At 41.4% G+C, this 18,521-nt stretch overlaps 2 protein-coding genes across 5 annotated transcripts in view; both read right to left on the reverse strand.

Moving 5' to 3' along the window:
• Positions 1 to 2,972: 2,972 nt before the first annotated feature.
• On the reverse strand, positions 2,973 to 7,206 carry LOC131343029 (uncharacterized). 4 transcript variants are annotated; one of them, XM_058374385.1, is made up of 7 exons: positions 7,082 to 7,206; positions 6,448 to 6,546; positions 6,138 to 6,232; positions 5,683 to 5,979; positions 5,295 to 5,588; positions 4,498 to 4,655; positions 2,973 to 4,152 (listed from the first exon to the last, which is right to left on the reverse strand). In XM_058374385.1, exons 3-7 carry the CDS (start codon positions 6,199 to 6,201, stop codon positions 3,775 to 3,777), a joined length of 1,191 nt encoding a protein of 396 aa, XP_058230368.1. In that variant the 5' UTR covers positions 6,202 to 6,232; positions 6,448 to 6,546; positions 7,082 to 7,206; the 3' UTR covers positions 2,973 to 3,774. The 4 variants fall into 4 exon arrangements, with proteins under 4 accessions (XP_058230368.1, XP_058230366.1, XP_058230369.1 ...); XM_058374383.1 differs by having other exon boundaries at positions 6,138 to 6,272; XM_058374386.1 differs by lacking the exon at positions 7,082 to 7,206 and adding an exon at positions 6,846 to 7,068.
• Positions 7,207 to 12,658: 5,452 nt separating this feature from the next.
• Positions 12,659 to 18,521, reverse strand: part of LOC131343214 (uncharacterized) — a 13,516-nt gene continuing 7,653 nt past the window's right edge. The window contains exons 3-5 of the mRNA XM_058374715.1: positions 13,575 to 13,871; positions 13,166 to 13,477; positions 12,659 to 12,910 (exon numbers count right to left, since the gene is read on the reverse strand). Of these exons, the coding sequence (XP_058230698.1) occupies positions 12,846 to 12,910; positions 13,166 to 13,477; positions 13,575 to 13,871 (674 nt within the window). The 3' untranslated portion in view covers positions 12,659 to 12,845. The remainder of the gene's footprint in view (positions 12,911 to 13,165; positions 13,478 to 13,574; positions 13,872 to 18,521) is intronic.

Consider the following 18,521-nt stretch of genomic DNA (forward strand, 5'->3'; position numbering starts at 1 on the left):
GGGGTGGGGGGTCAGCCGGTCAGTGCTCAGACCATACGCCACACGCTGCATCAAATTGGTCTGCATGGCTGTCGTCCCAGAAGGAAGCCTCTATTAAAGATGATGCACAAGAAAGCCTGCATACAGTTTGCTGAAGACAAGCAGACTAACGACATGGAATACTGGAACCATGTCCTGTGGTCCGATGAGACCAAGATAAACTTATTTGGTTCAGATGGTATCAAGCGTGTGTGGGGGCAACCAGGTGAGGAGTACAAAGACAAGTGTGTCTTGCCTACAGTCAAGCATGGTGGTGGGAGTGTCATGGTCTGGGCCTGCATGACTGCTGGCGGCACTGGGGAGCTACAGTTCATTGAGGGAACCATGAATGCTAACATGTACTGTGACATACTGAAGCAGAGCATGATCCCCTCCCTTCGGAGACTGGGCCACAGGGCAGTATTCCAACATGATAACGACCCCAGACACACCTCCAAGACCACCACTGCCTTGGTGATGGACTGGCCAAGCATGTCTCCAGACCTAAACTCTATTGAGCATCTGTGGGGCATCCTCAAACGGAAGGTGGGGGAGTGCAAGGTCTCTGACATCCACCAGCTCTGTGATGTCATCATGGAGGAGTGGAAGAGGACTCCAGTGGAAACCTGTGATGCTCTGGTGAACTCCATGCCCAAGAGGGTTAAGGCAGTGCTGGAAAATAATGGTGGCCACACAAAATATTGACACTTTGTGCCCAATTTGGACATTTCCACTTAGGGGTGTAGTCACTTTTGTTGCCAATGGTTTAGACATTAATGCCTGGGTGTTGAGTTATTTTGAGGGGACCGCTTGCCACACCCCAGGCATCCACTCACAAGTTGTTCCTTCAGACAAGTAGATGCTGAAGTAATGTGACGTAGATGCCCTTATATGGACTAATTGGCACATATTCCCTTCTTCATGTGTCCTATCCTGCAGAATGAAGCGTTCCCATAGCATCAGTCATGACGCAGTGTCTTGTTCCCTTATCAGGGAACTGGGTTACATACACCACACTATGTATTCTAATAATATTGTATGCACTCCTTAAATCTAGTTTAGTGAAAATCTTAGCTTTTCTAAGTTGCTCCAGGGCCGAGGAAACCACAGGTAATGGGTAGGGGTGTCTGACCATTATAGCATTTAGTCCATGATAATCAATACATGGTCTTAGACTTCCATAGTATTTTCCCAGAAAGAAAAATCCGGAGGCACCCATTGATGTGTTAGGGAGAAGCTGTATAGTGCAATCCCATCTGCGATGAGGAGGGAGTTGTGACACGCAGGATCGTTCCAACCAGTTTGTGCTAAAAGCGTGTGAAATTTTACAGTATACTCAGCTGCTGAGTCTGCTCCGTGGCTTAATTGAAGTAGCTGAACAGATATACCCTTACCCCCCACTGGGTATTCAAAACCATTGCAGATTTGCCCTGTGAAATGGCAGTATGAGGTGCGTACCTGTGCGGCATCATCCCAAAGAGCACCTGCCCAGTTTAAGGCTTTACCAGTGAGTAGTGTCATTAAAAACGTGCATTTGGTGTAGTCATTACGATAAGCTTCTGGCTGGCATGTAAAAAATACCTCACACTGGCATAGGAATCCTTTGCAGATGTTAGCGGAGCTGTCAAATTTATTGGTTAAGGCCATACATACCGGTTCGCTCCTGGAGGTGGATGGGTTGCCCAGTGCCTGGCACAGCTGCATGTTAGTGGCTTGGAGAGCCGCCAGTTGCACCTGGTATGCTACAAGCCCTTGTCCCTGTTGTACTATCATGGCTTGTAGTATCCTGTAAGAATGAGTGAGCAGGATCCATGTGCAATACAAACAACTTTAATAGAACAGTCAAACAAATCTAAAATGGCAGGGCAAAACATGGTCATAAAACAGACAAAGAAAGTCCGGTAACAAAGAAAGTAATCCATGAAGCAAACAATCTGAAAAGGCAAAGACGGAGCAAAATCCAGCATACAAGGCAAAGGTCAGAACACAGAGAAACAAACACTAAAATTTAACAAAGCCTCGGTAAGCAGAAAACACTGACGATACTTTGCATTGTGTTGCAGCAATGCTACTGATTATATTTCCCTAAATCTAAAAGTAGAAACCGAAAATGAAACTCCATGAACTGGAGAGTTCAGAATTCTGACAAGGGATCTCTCTGTCAGTTTGGAGCTTGGGCTATTGTAACACCAGCAGAATGTCCATTAAAAGTATCTGCAATAATGATTACTCTGTGATTCACCTTTATAAGATCAGGGTGACTGGGAGACATGATGAACTAGAAAAGGATCTAACTAACTTCCACTTTCACTTACCACAGAAAGATCTTTTTTTTATTACTTTTTGAATTTATTTGTTATTATTACATATAGAAATCTTCTAGTGTTTATGACTGTTACATGATGTTTATTTTGAAAGTTGAAATATCTACAGCAGGTCCTTCGGTTTACGACGTCCTCGACCTACAGCGGTTCGTGGTTACATCGCCAGCTCCCATAAATTTCTAAGAAAGTCTTGTACCATCATTCCGACGTACGACGATTGCGACGTTAAAACAGATTTCGCGCGGGAACTAGTCGGCGAGCGGAGTGGACGAATACGTCGTCACGTGGCGCTATATGAGGAAGATGGCTTTGTTTACATTCGCCGGTACATAGGTACTTATGTACAGTATGTGAGTTCCGACTTACGGTGAAAATTGCGTTACATCGCGCTGTAGGAACGGAATTCCAACGTAGTTCAACCAATGGCACGTGGAGTTTAATTACTGCAAAATAAATATAGAGTATGATTTTAGTGATTCTGTGAATACTTCAATCACTTCAACATGATTTCCTCATGAACTCTGCAAGAGCTTCAGCTGATCTCCCTGCAATTTAAACACTGGATGAGTCAGAAACCAAACACACACACACACACACTCACTGAAATATCTGGTTATCAAAAGCCAAAGATACAGAAAATAGAGAAATTTTTATTTTTAAAAGCAATCCATCATAAATAAAACACAATCAAATGATATTAACATTTACACATATTTACACAAGTTGTACAGCATGGGTGGTAGGGTTCTTGCCTACCATGTGGAAGGCCCGGGTTCAATTCCCAGCCAGTGCCCACACCCCAGCCACTGGATGCAGTGCCGGTCCCAAGCCCGGATAAAATGGGAGGGTTGCGTCAGGAAGGGCATCTGGTGTGAAACCTGCACCAAATTGTTGTGCAGACCAGTTGGTCTGCTGTGGCGACCCCTCACATGTAGGGAGCAGCCGAAAGAACAACAACACAAGTTGTACAGCAACCCAGGCCAAGTCACTGACATGTAAAAAAAAAAAATCGCTTCATGCTTGGACACATGGTTTTAAGGTATTTGTGCTGATCATGTTAGAGAATTTAACTGGATATAAAACTGCATGTTAATTAAAGTAAATCAAACTGTGCAGGTCTAAGGCTGATTAACTGCATAAGGTAATGAATATATGTAGTAAATGAGCAAATGAGTGTAGTAAAATATAAAGGAACTTGAGCATGTTGTTTTTTGCATTCACAGCATGCATTTAATCATCTGACTTCTCACAATTAATACTGAGACGTGATAGAAGTGTTTACAACAGACAAATACAGCTCACAGCGAGAATGATCAAAAACTATACCAGTGCATGTAGAACACTGTGTTTTCTGGAAAGTGCAGCCCGTGGCCATTGTGTGCTGTGGTACTCGCTGTGGTGCTCACTGGGAAACAGATTTCAGGTGATTGTTTTAGTGTGACTCTCTAGAACTTTGTTCCATCTGTTTGAGCTGGTCCAGTTCTGTGTCATTATTTCTCCAGTGCTCAATGATGGTGTCCAGTTCTGGTCTTCTCAATCTCCACCACTTGCTGATTGTGTCCTGCTCTGATTTCTGCATGCGCTGTACATCTGCCTCCATTTCTGACTTCTTGCTCATCAGTATTTCCACCACTTGTGTGTTGTTCAGGTTCGGCAAGCTCTGAGATTTTCTCACTGATTCAGTTTTGTAGCGCTGTATGAGCTTCTCTATCTCTAACATCTGCCTCACCAATGGTCCTACATCGCTGTTGGATCTCCGTCGGCTCTGATTAAACTGAGTCACCTGAGTCCCAGAATCATTTAGTTTAATCTGTAAAAGACAAACTCCTGTTCAGTGTGTGTACAGACATGCTCTGACAGTGGCAGCTGATTTTACTAAACATTTTTAAATCCACATAATAAAACCATATGATTTATTTCCTGTATCATTGCATAGGATAACATGGTAACATGGATAGAAATGACATGATTCCCAGGTTTCATATCAGGTTTGTTAGCAGATTAGCAGCATGAGCTAACTGCACTAGCTGCATACACCACAACCAGAGGCTCCTATACAATGGAACCTACATTTTTGAATATTTAATATTTTTATACTCAACACACACACACAAACACACAAAACCCTATGGTGTCACACATCTTCATTACTCACAATTTCCTCCAGCTCTGCGTTTTCCTGCTTAAGACGATTTATACGCTGATTCTTCACCACACACACTACAATGACTAGGATCAGTAACAGTAAGGTCCCCACCAGCACGCCAATCAACCAGGGACTCTCCGGCTTCTTCACTGTTTCTGGCTGGACCACTATAACACACACACACACACACACACACACAAGAGGTGTGACTTTAAAGGTACATTAGGTATTGTTTGTATTATTTGTCAAACCTGATCAATATTAGGCCTCTAGTGGTTTTACAGGTGAAGCTCAAAGCGATTTTAAATCTTTTTACTCTTAGATCCCACCCTAATCCCGCCCTAATCTTTGGATTTCACATATAACTCCGCCCCAAGAGCGTACAACAAACACTGTCACAGCATCACTTTTAAGTGAGTTGGACATTCAGCTGTTAGAAAGTGAAGTTAAAACACTATAAACACACACCAGTTCTGTCACATCCTCTTTTACTTCATCCTGCACTTATTAGGTTTCTTGTCTTTAGGCATTTTAAAGCACTGAATGATTTTTTTTGCTCCTGGTTATATCTGTGTTATGTCCATGTTCCATAGTATCCAAGTAAAGTAAAGTAAAAATCTAACAGTGAAATGTCTGTGAGGTTCATTTAGACAGTTTGGTCAGCAGCCTATAGATGATCTATTAATGTTCTACAGGAGATGTTCCACTACTAACTGCAGTATTAAATCAGAGTTAATTCACACTAACACTCAGTATGTGACGCTGTTTCACAGAATTCAGTTTAGTGTGGAAGCTGGTAGACGTACCGTTCACAATGAGTGTGTATATGTGGATGACTTCCTCGTTCTTCCTGTCCCGGATGGAGTAGGTTCCACTATCAGACACGTTCACGTCTCTCAGTGTAATGTTGGGGTAACTGAGTGATGCTCTGGGTGTGTATTCAGGGTTACAGTGTAGTGACCGTTGAGTCACTGTACAGATCTGTGCACCGTATAAATCAGCTGAACCTCTGGCCTTATACCTCACCTCCACTGGCTCTGGTACGGGCAAATCCATCACCAGAGCTTCACCAGGGCTTAACTGAACAGATAAAGCCAGGGCTGAAGAGGAAGAACAAAACAAAACAAAGAAATTGTAATAAATCTGGCAGAAATCATTCAATTCAAGGTTAATAAAGGAGTGAGGAGAACTTACGTTCAATGATGAGACGCACATCACAGGCCTCTACACCATCACACACACATGTGTATAAGGCACGTTTACTGTAATCTACTGCAGGGATGGTGAGATGAAGATTTCCCTTCAGGTACTGTTCATGAGACACTTCATATCCCCTCTCTGAGCTGCACTGTGTCTGATCACACTGAGCCAGAATATGGGCTGGATCATGGAACATGGTCCATTTGACAACACCAGAACATTTGTAATTGCATGATAGTGTAGCAGACTGACGTAGTTTCACTGTTACAGAAGTGGAGGCCAGAGTTGGTGCTGAAAGAGACACAAACACCATCATCAGTCTATTCTGAGAGATTAAACTCATCATCTAACACAACAGTATGGAAAGCTCCGTCTATATTAAAGGTAGGACATAGAGTCTGATCTCACTAATGCTCTTGTAGCTGAATGATCACTAATCCACAGCTTACCAGTGGTGAATGTGAGGATGAGGAGGAACAGGACACACTGATGAATGCTGAAGGACTGCTGCATGGTGGAGGAGGAGAGACAGTGCAGAGTGATGCTGGAATGAAGGAGGAGAAACAGGATGGTTGTGAAGAAAACTGGAAGAGAGGAGCAGGATGTAAATGAACTCTGCATGAGCTTTACCACATGCACACTGCAGAGATTAATTAAACATTATAATTAACATCATGTTAATGAGTACTAGTTCACAGAATTTATTTTAATCCAATTTTCCTCCTATATTAAATATTCTCCTAAATCAGTGTGTCCCACCTGATTGACTGGATGTTCTCTGGTGTGTGGAGATGTTACTCCATGCTAATGTCCACGCTGGTCCACTCACTGACCATCTCAGTGTCCTGCAGAAATGGACTGAAGGAGAACAAGCAGGAAGCTGATGATTATTTTCATCAACATTTTCATATCTGATAATCAAACCCTAGCTGATCAAAACAGGCTGTAATCAAACACAGTCTGCTAACACAGATATCAACCCCTGACCTTTTGTACTTTATTTAAGTATTTATTGTTTATTTCAGTGTTTACAGTGGACAGTGGACAGTCCAGGTACTTCAGTAAAACCCGGAAGTCACGCGCTCATACTGTTCATATCTCAGCGCTGAACTCGTTATAAATCTATATAATTACAGCTCCTCATCCTGTTAACTTACCGTTTATATTATCATTAAGAATCTGATTTTACTAAAAGGCGTGTAGGAGTCTTCTCTAACATGTCCGACATTATTGTTCTGTTCTGTGGTTTAGTTCAGCCTCCATTTTAGACTTCATCTCCAGCTGAGATCTCCACACTCCGAGTTCACTCCACTGTATTAACACATCACACACCGCTCACTGCTTTAACACACACTCCTGTTATGGAGAAGTGGAATATCTCTAATAAACTCACCGTGGAAACTTCACATTCATCTCACTTTATTCCGCTTTGCTCTCGCGCTGTGTCCCGGCGGACACTTTCGCTTTCCTTTCCAGGCTGATGACGTCATCGCCACCCAGCACGCGCTACTTTTAAATCCCAGTCCTCGAGACTGAGTTTCCTCTTCGTGATTTTATTTCATTATTAAGTGTATGGTGCAATATATACTCATAATTAACTGGTAATGTTTAGTTCCTCAGTTCATTTACTTTTAAGCATTTAGTCTAAAATATTTACTGAAAGCCTTCAGAGGGACAGAGAAGGAGAGAGAGAGAGATTTGTACAGGTAATGTTATAAATTATAATGTCATAAAGGGGATATAAAGTATGTACAACAAATAAATGAAGACGTTTTGGCAGAGAGACTGTCAGTAAATGATATGTGTGTGTGTGTGTGTGTGTGTGTGTTAAAGAAGAGAAGAATATATAAGAGCAGATTTAGAGGATGAGGGAGAACATGACTGGTTAATCGACTGCTGTAAGGGTCCGAGTCGTTTCCTGTTTTAATTTCTCAAACTGAGGAGTCTACCATTTCTGAACACTCGTACCCTCAGGTAAAGGACGTTTTTCCTTTTTTTTAAATAAAAAATAATTTCATTAAAATATTTAGCATCATCACAGTCCTTGTGTTAATTAGTGACACTAGAAGTAAAATGGATAATACTGATCTCAGTGAAGAATACTGCTGTGGAGCGCTGACAGACTTCATCAGCCGTCGGTTCAGAAAGCTCTGATAAATAGATTTTTAAATAGACGTTCCAGTCTCACTTTATTTCCTTGTTAATGTTAATTAAATTGTCAATAACAATGCTTCAAGAGACGTACCTGCAAAGCTACAGTGCTGTTAAAAGGTTCAGGCACTTGTGTTAAAATGCTGTAAAATTTATCAATTAACTTTTATTAACTAAATTAAACCAACATTAGGTGTGACCATCCTTTGCGTTTAAAGCAGCTTTTGCCCTCGGTGCACTTGTGCATAGTTTTTCAGGTAGCTTTCAGGTAGGTTTCTTAAATCATCTTGGAGACGTTTCCACACCTCATTAGTGAGAGAAAGAGATTAATATTTACCAAGATAGGTTGCTGTAATTAGACTATGTATAAGAGAATAACATCCAATGGGGCGGCACATCAGCTCCACATCAATAATACTGAGTCTGGTTGGTTCTTGCGTGTCACATGCCTAGTTTTCATATCTGTGTTGTGTCACGATTCAGTCACAAGAACGAAAGAACCAGTGAGAATCAAAGTAATCCAAGTGGAGCTGATGTGGGAGCATTCTAAATGTTCTTCAGTCATCAGTAATGTTGACGTTCGAACACATTACAACGCTTGGAGGATCCAGGATATTATTAAATATAACTCAGATTGTGTTCAACTGAAGAAAGGAAGTCATTCACATATAGCTTGGCTTATTGGAGAGTAAATTATGGAGTAATTTTAAGTCTGTTTGATGACTTCTGTTAATTGGTGTAAAGCACTGAAAAGGTGAAATGTTTATTTTACAGGAACCCAAAGGTCCTACACCAACCATAGTGTTCAACGTCTCTCCTGATCCCCTCCAGGCTGAAAGTGTCAGCATTATAATGGACAACATTATACAAGAGGCAGACATTGACATGACACAGGCTGTGGAATGACTGTTTGCAGTCTACTGTCTCTTCAGTGAGCAAAACCCACACACAGTGACTGTTATTCACAAATATATCCTTAAACTTAGACATCGTAATGACGCTAAAACACCTGAAGTAAAAATGTCCAGTCGACTTGTGTACAGTTTTTCCTCATTTCAGAGACACATGTACAAAAGTACTGTGTCTGTACAAACATTATATAAAGAAGCTTATGTACGTTTATTAAAAAGTGAAAATGCTTAAGTGAAATAATTAAAACTGAATGGTTGAATGTAATTAAACATAATATAAAGTTTTGCTGTCTAATACAGAGTATACAGAGGTGTAATATGACACTAATATTTTTGTATAAAGAACAAATGTAAACTTTTTGAGTTTTCTGGATTGGTTATATTTTCTTATTCAATAATAAATTACTCTTTTAATAATAAAGAACCCTTAAATGGTTCTAAACAGAAACATCTAACTTAGATTTAAAGAACCTTTTAGGGTTCTTTTTAATCAACCCATTAAAATGGCTCTATATAGAACCATTCTGGGGTTCCATATATGAAGCGGGTGATCCATTTCTGGTTCTAAATAGAACCATTTGTATTTTTATCGTAGTTAGAGTTGTGTTAGAAGAAATTCACCAGTACTCTGTATTTCTCTCCCATGCGGTTTTACAAAAGCCTTGAATTTATGCAGAACTACAATGTCCATTAAAAGTATCTGCAATATTGATTACTCTCTGATTCACCTTTAAAAGATCAGGGAGACTGGGAGACATGGTGAAGAAGAGGAAGAGGATCTGACTAACTTCCAGTTTCACTTACCACAGAAAGATCTTTTTTATTACTTTTATACATTTCTCTCTTAATATTCTGTACAGAAAACATCTAGTGTTTATGACTGCTGAATGATGTGGTTTATTTTGAAGGTAAAAGCTAAAGCATGCATTAATCTGTTATTTTAGTTCACATACACTACATAATGCAGTTGTTAACTACAATTTATTCCAATGATCTAATTCATACCAATTAAAGTGTAACCCCTTTTTGACACAGTGGGTCAGTTGTAATGTAACCAGAGCCTGGGTTCCCAGCAGAAGAATGGTGAATTGACCAGAGGGTTTTTTTTTCCCCTCTTTTACAATTTACTGTAAAAAATGCACAGTGCCTCCACCAGGGAATAGTTTAGTAAGCAATTTACCTTTTATTTACTCTTCCACAAATAATAGATACCACTTGAGAAAAAAAAGAATATCATGCAGACCTGTCACAAGAAAAAAAATAATTGAGCAAAGACTAACAAAACACATCAACAACAACAGCAGCATTTGCAACAAGGTAAGAAAAGGAAAAAAAATGTTTTACTAGGTTCTATACAAAAAACACTTTCAGTACAACAAAGAGTACACTACTGTCTCAGAACTGTTCTCTCAGATATTAAACCTTTAACTCCTCCTTAGTTTCATGGAGATAAACTATAAACCTGCAGTGGAGCAGAACATGAGTTCAATCACAGTCCACTATTTACTGTCCCACCCTCGCTTGGCTAGACATTGGGGGCTGAACGTTGTTGAAAATTCTAACAAACCAAACAAAATCCAGCAGAATCCTTCTCCTTCATAGTCCTTCTTTTTTCATCATGTGTGCTCGTAGACTAGAAGAAAACTAAAGGCTGATTGGTCAGCATAATTACACTTCAGTTAAACAGAAAATGCTGGTGAATTTTTTTAATTTAAAAATTTACTTCTTCTTCTTCTTCTTCTTGGTCTTTTCCCTTCAGTGGTCTCCACAGTGAATCATCTCTCTCCACCTATCCCTATCTTCTGCACCATCAACACTTACACCCACTAGCTTCATATCCTCATTTATTACATCCATATACCTCCTCTTTGGCCTTCCTCTTTTCCTCCTGCCTGGCAGCTCCATGTCCAACATTCTCCTACCAATATACTCACTGTCCCTCCTCTGGACATGTCCAAACCATCTTAATCTGTCCTCCCTAACTTTGTCCCCCAAACGTCCAACATGAGTTGTCCCTCTGATGTACTCGTTCCTAATCCTGTCCAACCGTCTCACTCCCAAAGAGAACCTCAACATCTTCAGCTCTGCTACCTCCAGCTCTGACTCCTGTCTCTGTCTCAGTGACACTGTCTCTAAACCATACAGCATGGCCGGTCTCACCACTGTCCTGTATCACCTTCCCCTTGATTCTCTCTGATATTTTTCTATCACACAGAACTCCCGACACCTTTCTCCACCCATTCCAACCTGCCTGCACTCGCTTCTTTACCTCTTTCCCACACTCTCCATTACTCTGGACTGTTGACCCCAAGTACTTAAACTCCTGTCCCTTCTTCACCTCTTCACCCTGTAATCTTACTGTTCCACTTCCCTCCCTGTCATTCACACACATGTACTCAGTCTTACTACCACTGACTTTCATTCCTCTTCTCTCCAGCACAAACCTCCACCTCTCCAGGTTTTCCTCCACCTGCTCCCTGCTCTCACTACAGATCACAATGTCATCTGCAAACATCATTGTCCAAAGAGACTCCTGTCTGACCTCCTCTGACAACTGTCCATCACCATAGCAAACAGGAAGGGGCTCAGAGCCGATCCCTGATGCAGTCCCACCTCCACTCTGAACTCCTCTGTCTGCCCTACAGCACACCTCACCACTGTCCTGCTCCTCTCATACATGTCCTGCACCACTCTGACATACTTCTCTGCTACTCCTGACTTCCTCATACAGTACCACAGCTCTTCTCTTGGCACCCTGTCATACGCTTTCTCCAAGTCTACAAACACACAGTGCAGCTCTCTCTGACCATCCCTATACTTCTCCATCAACATTCTCAGAGCAAAAATTGCATCTGTTGTGCTCTTTCTGGGCATGAAGCCATACTGCTGCTCACAAATTTCCACTACCTTCCTTAACCTAGCTTCCACTACTCTCTCCCAGAGCTTCATTGTATAGATTAAAAAATGAACAATAAATCATAAAAACATACTTGCAATTATAAGAATTTTAAGTATAGTTTTTGGAGTCCCTAAAAAAGAATTAATTAAAAGGAATCATTCACTTTTAAACATTTAACAATACTGAAAGCCTTAAGAGGGACCGAGAAGGAGAGAGAAATAACATCTATCTAATTAAACACATCACAATTCCTACACTTTCTTAATCAAACACATGACTGCTGGTTCAAGAGTCCGAGTCGTTTCGAGAGAACCTTCCTGAACAGCATAATGAACTCTGCATGTTTTCATTCCTTCTGCACTTCAGGTAAGTGCACACAGCTACAGCAGCTACTATGACAATGACAGCTGGAAGTCCCAGCCCAAGTGTCAAATATGAAATACAGATCTTCTCATCTGGTCTTGGCCGGTCTTCTACAAAACACACAAAACTGCATATAGAAACAAAGACTTTATGAATGTTGTGTGTCAGGACATGACAGAATGATTCTTACATTTAGAACACACACACACACACACACACACACAGCAGATGTTACCTTTCACAGATACGTTGTAGATAAGAAAGACTTCGTGATTTGTCTTGCTCTGGATGGTGTAAACTCCACAGTGCGTCAGGTCCACATGTTCCAGTTTGAGAACAGAGGACATCCTGTGTGTGTACACATCAACACACTCTAGAGAACTGTCTACCAGTGTACAGATGTTTTTACTGACTGCATCATCAGCAAAACTCCTGGAGGATTCATAAATCACCTCCACTGGCTCTGTTCTGGGCAAATCCATCAGCAGATCTTCACCAGGCTTTAGCTGAACTGATGAGTTCTCAACTTAAGAAAAAAACAACACATATTGTATAAAATTCTATTACAAATCAAACCTAAATTACATTAAAGCTCTTTATAATCCAAAACTGCTTGATAGAACAGATGATGAGCCTTACTCTCAACAGAAACATGAAATTCACTGATGCACTTGTCTTTACACATGCAGCAGTATGAACCCCTCATACTGTAATAAGCCTCAGTGATGGTGAGGGAGAGATCTCCCTTCAGGTACTGGTCAAGAGAGATATTATATCCCTTCTTTGACCAGCATGATGTCTGATTACACCAAGCCACAACATGTTTTTCATGATTAATGATCCATTCCACCAAGCCAGTATAATTCCACCTTCACCTTTACTTGGGGAGCCAAAGGATCTGAAAAAAAGTGTAAAGCCTTTACATCAGGTCACAAAGATGTATAAATGACCTCTATTTTTATTCTGATGTGATTTTTAAACATACACTAACAACTAAGATCATTAACAACCCATAATGCATCTGAACTCAGAGTGAAATTAATGTGAATTAAACTGTGAGATAATTAACTTACTAAACGTTCCAGCTCTCTAACACTGACCTGTACTGACTGTAATAGGAACAGATATGAAATATTTCCACACTGAGTTGTACCTTTCACAGAGAGAGTGTAAATAAGAATGATGTCTTTATACACCTCGTCCCGGACTGTGTAAACTCCACTATCAGATGGTTTTATATTCTTCAGTAATAGATCTGAGCCTCTCAGTGACGCTCTCTGTTTATATTCATCTTTACACTGAAGTGAGTCTTTAGTCTTGTTCTTGGTCAGCGTAACATTGCAGATCAGTTCACCGTATGGATCAGTTGAGTTTTTGCTTTTATAAGTCAGCTCCATGTGGTGAGATATGTGCAAATGTAGGATCAAATCTTCACCAGAATTCAGCTTAGATAATATCATCAAAGCTGAGGAGAAGAAAATGAGAAACTCATCAGTTCCAAATCTGACACATGATTAAAACTTTCACACCTAAATCAGTAAAGAATAAACAGATCCACTTACTCTCAATGCTGAGCTGTACAGTATTGATGTCTTCACCATCACACTGACACGTGTACAAACCCCTGTTACTGTAATCAGCTGCAGTGATGGTGAGAGAGAGATCTCCCTTCAGGTACTGATCATGAGAGATATTAAACCCCTTCTCTGACCAGCATGATGTCCGATTACACTGAGCCATAATAAGACCTGGTTTATCAATCACGGTCCATCTGAGTGAATCAGAGCAGTTCTGTTCACAGGGAAGAACAGCGGACTGATTCAGCTTCACCATTACAGAAGTGTAAGCCTGAGTAGGAGCTGAAAAAGGAATTAAAAATGAATGTTCGGACAAAATGTTTGAAGGCCTTTTACCTTTTACATCTGAATTTACATCTGAATGAAACATTATATTATTATTATTATTATTATTATTATTATTATTATTATTATTATTATTATTATTATTATTATATTAAACAGTATATTCTGTATCTTTTTTCATTTGTTTATCACTTTATGGGTGTAGTATCCAGGGTGGATGGGGGGAGAGAACTCCATAATAAAAGACTTCAAATTTATTTTCCACCGTTTACAGCAGAAAACAGCCTTATGTTTAGAGTGTGTAGTGTGAGTGTAGTGTGAGTGTGTAGTGTGAGTGTGTAGTGTGAGTGTGTAGTGTGAGTGTGTAGTGTGAGTGTAGTGTGAGTGTAGTGTGAGTGTAGTGTGAGTGTGTAGTGTGAGTGTGTAGTGTGAGTGTGTAGTGTGAGTGTAGTGTGAGTGTAGTGTGAGTGTGTAGTGTGAGTGTAGTGTGAGTGTGTAGTGTGAGTGTAGTGTGAGTGTGTAGTGTGAGTGTAGTGTGAGTGTGTAGTGTGAGTGTGTAGTGTGAGTGTAGTGTGAGTGTGTAGTGAGAGTGTGTAGTGTGAGTGTGTAGTGTGAGTGTGTAGTGTAGTGTGAGTGTGTAGTGTGAGTGTGTAGTGTGAGTGTGTAGTGAGAGTGTGTAGTGTGAGTGTGTAGTGTGAGTGTAGTGTGAGTGTGTAGTGTGAGTGTGTAGTGTAGTGTGAGTGTGTAGTGTGAGTGTGTAGTGAGAGTGTGTAGTGTGAGTGTGTAGTGTAGTGTGAGTGTGTAGTGTGAGTGTGTAGTGAGAGTGTGTAGTGTGAGTGTGTAGTGAGAGTGTGTAGTGTGAGTGTGTAGTGTGAGTGTGTAGTGTGAGTGTGTGGTGAGTGTGTGTAGTGTGAGTGTGTGGTGTGAGTGTGTAGTGTGAGTGTGTAGTGTAGTGTGAGTGTGTAGTGTAGTGTGAGTGTGTAGTGTGAGTGTGTAGTGTGAGTGTGTAGTGAGAGTGTGTAGTGTGAGTGTGTGGTGTGAGTGTGTAGTGTAGTGTGAGTGTGTAGTGTGAGTGTGTAGTGTGAGTGTGTAGTGTGAGTGTGTAGTGTAGTGTGAGTGTGTAGTGTAGTGTGAGTGTGTAGTGTGAGTGTGTAGTGAGAGTGTGTAGTGTGAGTGTGTGGTGAGTGTGTGTAGTGTGAGTGTGTAGTGTGAGTGTGTAGTGTGAGTGTGTAGTGTAGTGAGAGTGTGTAGTGTGAGTGTGTAGTGAGAGTGTGTAGTGTGAGTGTGTGGTGTGAGTGTGTAGTGTAGTGTGAGTGTGTAGTGTGAGTGTGTGGTGTGAGTGTGTAGTGAGAGTGTGTAGTGTGAGAGTGTGGTGAGTGTGTGTAGTGTGAGTGTGTAGTGTGAGTGTGTAGTGTAGTGAGAGTGTGTAGTGAGAGTGTGTAGTGTGAGTGTGTAGTGTGAGTGTGTAGTGAGAGTGTGTAGTGTGAGTGTGTGGTGAGTGTGTGTAGTGTGAGTGTGTAGTGTGAGTGTGTAGTGTGAGTGTGTAGTGAGAGTGTGTAGTGTGAGTGTGTGGTGAGTGTGTGTAGTGTGAGTGTGTAGTGTGAGTGTGTAGTGTGAGTGTGTAGTGTAGTGTGAGTGTGTAGTGTGAGTGTGTAGTGTGAGTGTGTAGTGTGAGTGTGTAGTGTAGTGTGAGTGTGTAGTGTGAGTGTGTAGTGTGAGTGTGTAGTGTGAGTGTGTGGTGTGAGTGTGTAGTGTGAGTGTGTAGTGTAGTGTGAGTGTGTAGTGAGAGTGTGTAGTGTGAGTGTGTGGTGAGTGTGTGTAGTGTGAGTGTGTGGTGTGAGTGTGTGGTGTGAGTGTGTAGTGTGAGTGTGTAGTGTGAGTGTGTAGTGTGAGTGTGTAGTGTGAGTGTGAGTGTGTGGTGTGAGTGTGTAGTGTGAGTGTGTAGTGTGAGTGTGTAGTGTGAGTGTGTAGTGTGAGTGTGTAGTGAGTGTGTGTAGTGTGAGTGTGTAGTGAGAGTGTGTAGTGAGAGTGTGTAGTGTGAGTGTGTAGTGAGAGTGTGTAGTGTGAGTGTGTAGTGTGAGTGTGTAGTGAGAGTGTGTAGTGTGAGTGTGTAGTGAGAGTGTGTAGTGTGAGTGTGTAGTGAGAGTGTAGTGAGTAGTGAGAGTGTGTAGTGTGAGTGTGTGGTGAGTGTGTGTAGTGTGAGTGTGAGTGTGTAGTGTGAGTGTGTAGTGAGAGTGTAGTGAGTAGTGAGAGTGTGTAGTGTGAGTGTGTAGTGAGTGTGTAGTGTGAGTGTGTAGTGAGAGTGTAGTGTGTAGTGAGAGTGTGTAGTGTGAGTGTGTAGTGTGAGTGTGTAGTGAGAGTGTGTACTGTGAGTGTGTGTAGTGTGTGTGTAGTGTGAGTGTGTAGTGTGAGTGTGTAGTGTGAGTGTGTAGTGTGAGTGTGTAGTGAGAGTGTAGTGAGAGTGTGTACTGTGAGTGTGTGTAGTGTGTGTGTAGTGTGAGTGTGTAGTGAGAGTGTGTAGTGAGAGTGTGTAGTGTGAGAGTGTGGTGAGTGTGTGTAGTGTGAGTGTGTAGTGTGAGAGTGTGGTGAGTGTGTGTAGTGTGAGTGTGTAGTGTGAGTGTGTAGTGTGAGTGTGTGGTGTGAGTGTGTAGTGTAGTGTGAGTGTGTAGTGTGAGTGTGTAGTGTGAGTGTGTAGTGTGAGTGTGTAGTGTGAGTGTGTAGTGTGAGTGTGTAGTGTGAGTGTGTGGTGTGAGTGTGTAGTGTGAGTGTGTAGTGTGAGTGTGTGGTGTGAGTGTGTAGTGTGAGTGTGTAGTGTGAGTGTGTAGTGTGAGTGTAGTGTGAGTGTGTAGTGTGAGTGTGTAGTGTGAGTGTAGTGTGAGTGTGTAGTGTGAGTGTGTAGTGTGAGTGTGTAGTGTGAGTGTGTAGTGTGAGTGTGTAGTGTAGTATGAGTGTGTAGTGTGAGTGTGTAGTGTGAGTGTAGTGTGAGTGTAGTGTGAGTGTGTAGTGTGAGTGTGTAGTGTGAGTGTGTAGTGTGAGTGTGTAGTGTGAGTGTAGTGTGAGTGTGTAGTGTGAGTGTAGTGTGAGTGTGTAGTGTGAGTGTGTAGTGTGAGTGTAGTGTGAGTGTGTAGTGTGAGTGTGTAGTGTGAGTGTAGTGTGAGTGTGTAGTGTGAGTGTAGTGTGAGTGTGTAGTGTGAGTGTGTAGTGTGAGTGTGTAGTGAGAGTGTGTAGTGTGAGTGTGTGGTGTGAGTGTAGTGTGAGTGTGTAGTGTGAGTGTGTAGTGTGAGTGTAGTGTGAGTGTGTAGTGTGAGTGTAGTGTGAGTGTGTAGTGTGAGTGTGTGTGAGTGAGTGTGAGTGTGAGTGAGTGTGAGTGTGAGTGAGTGTGAGTGAGTGTGAGTGTGAGTGTAGTGTAGTGAGAGTGTGTAGTGAGTGTGTGTGTAGTGTGAGTGTGTAGTGAGAGAGTGTAGTGTGAGTGTGTAGTGTGAGTGTGTAGTGAGAGTGTGTAGTGAGAGTGTGTGTAGTGTGAGTGTGTAGTGAGAGAGTGTAGTGAGAGTGTGTAGTGTGAGTGTGTAGTGAGAGTGTGTAGTGTGAGTGTGTAGTGTGAGTGTGTGTAGTGTGAGTGTGTAGTGTGAGTGTGTAGTGTGAGTGTGTAGTGTGAGTGTGTAGTGTAGTGTGAGTGTGTAGTGTGAGTGTGTAGTGTAGTGTGAGTGTGTAGTGTGAGTGTGTAGTGTGAGTGTGTAGTGTGAGTGTGTAGTGTGAGTGTGTAGTGTGAGTGTGTAGTGTAGTGTGAGTGTGTAGTGTGAGTGTGTAGTGTAGTGTGAGTGTGTAGTGTGAGTGTGTAGTGTGAGTGTGTAGTGTGAGTGTGTAGTGTGAGTGTGTAGTGAGAGTGTGTAGTGTGAGTGTGTAGTGTGAGTGTGTGGTGTGAGTGTGTAGTGTAGTGTGAGTGTGTAGTGTGAGTGTGTAGTGTGAGTGTGTAGTGTAGTGTGAGTGTGTAGTGTGAGTGTGTAGTGTGAGTGTGTAGTGAGAGAGTGTGTAGTGAGAGTGTGTAGTGTGAGTGTGTAGTGAGAGTGTGTAGTGTGAGTGTGTAGTGAGAGTGTGTAGTGTGAGTGTGTAGTGTGAGTATGTAGTGTGAGTGTGTAGTGTGAGTATGTAGTGTGAGTGTGTAGTGTGAGTGTGTAGTGAGAGTGTGTAGTGTGAGTGTGCAGTTGGTTGTTCTGTAATGTAGTGTTTATTGTGTAGTTGTTGTGTAATGTAGTGTTTATTGTATAGTTGTTGTGTAATGTAGTGTTTATTGTATAGTTGTTGTGTAATGTAGTGTTTATTGTGTAGTTGTTGTGTAATGTAGTGTTTATTGTGTAGTTGTGTAATGTAGTGTTTATTGTATAGTTGTTGTGTAATGTAGTGTTTATTGTATAGTTGTTGTGTAATGTAGTGTTTATTGTATAGTTGTTGTGTAATGTAGTGTTTGTATAGTTGTGGTGTAATGTAGTGTTTATTGTATAGTTGTTCTGTAATGTAGTGTTTATTGTGTAGTTGTTGTGTAATGTAGTGTTTATTGTATAGTTTCTGTGCAATGTACTGTTTATTGTGTAGTTGTTGTGTAATGTAGTGTTTATTGTGTAGTTGTTGTGTAATGTAGTGTTTATTGTG

The sequence above is a fragment of the Hemibagrus wyckioides genome, linkage group LG22 (genome assembly GCF_019097595.1).
Source record: "Hemibagrus wyckioides isolate EC202008001 linkage group LG22, SWU_Hwy_1.0, whole genome shotgun sequence".
Taxonomy (NCBI): domain Eukaryota; kingdom Metazoa; phylum Chordata; class Actinopteri; order Siluriformes; family Bagridae; genus Hemibagrus; species Hemibagrus wyckioides.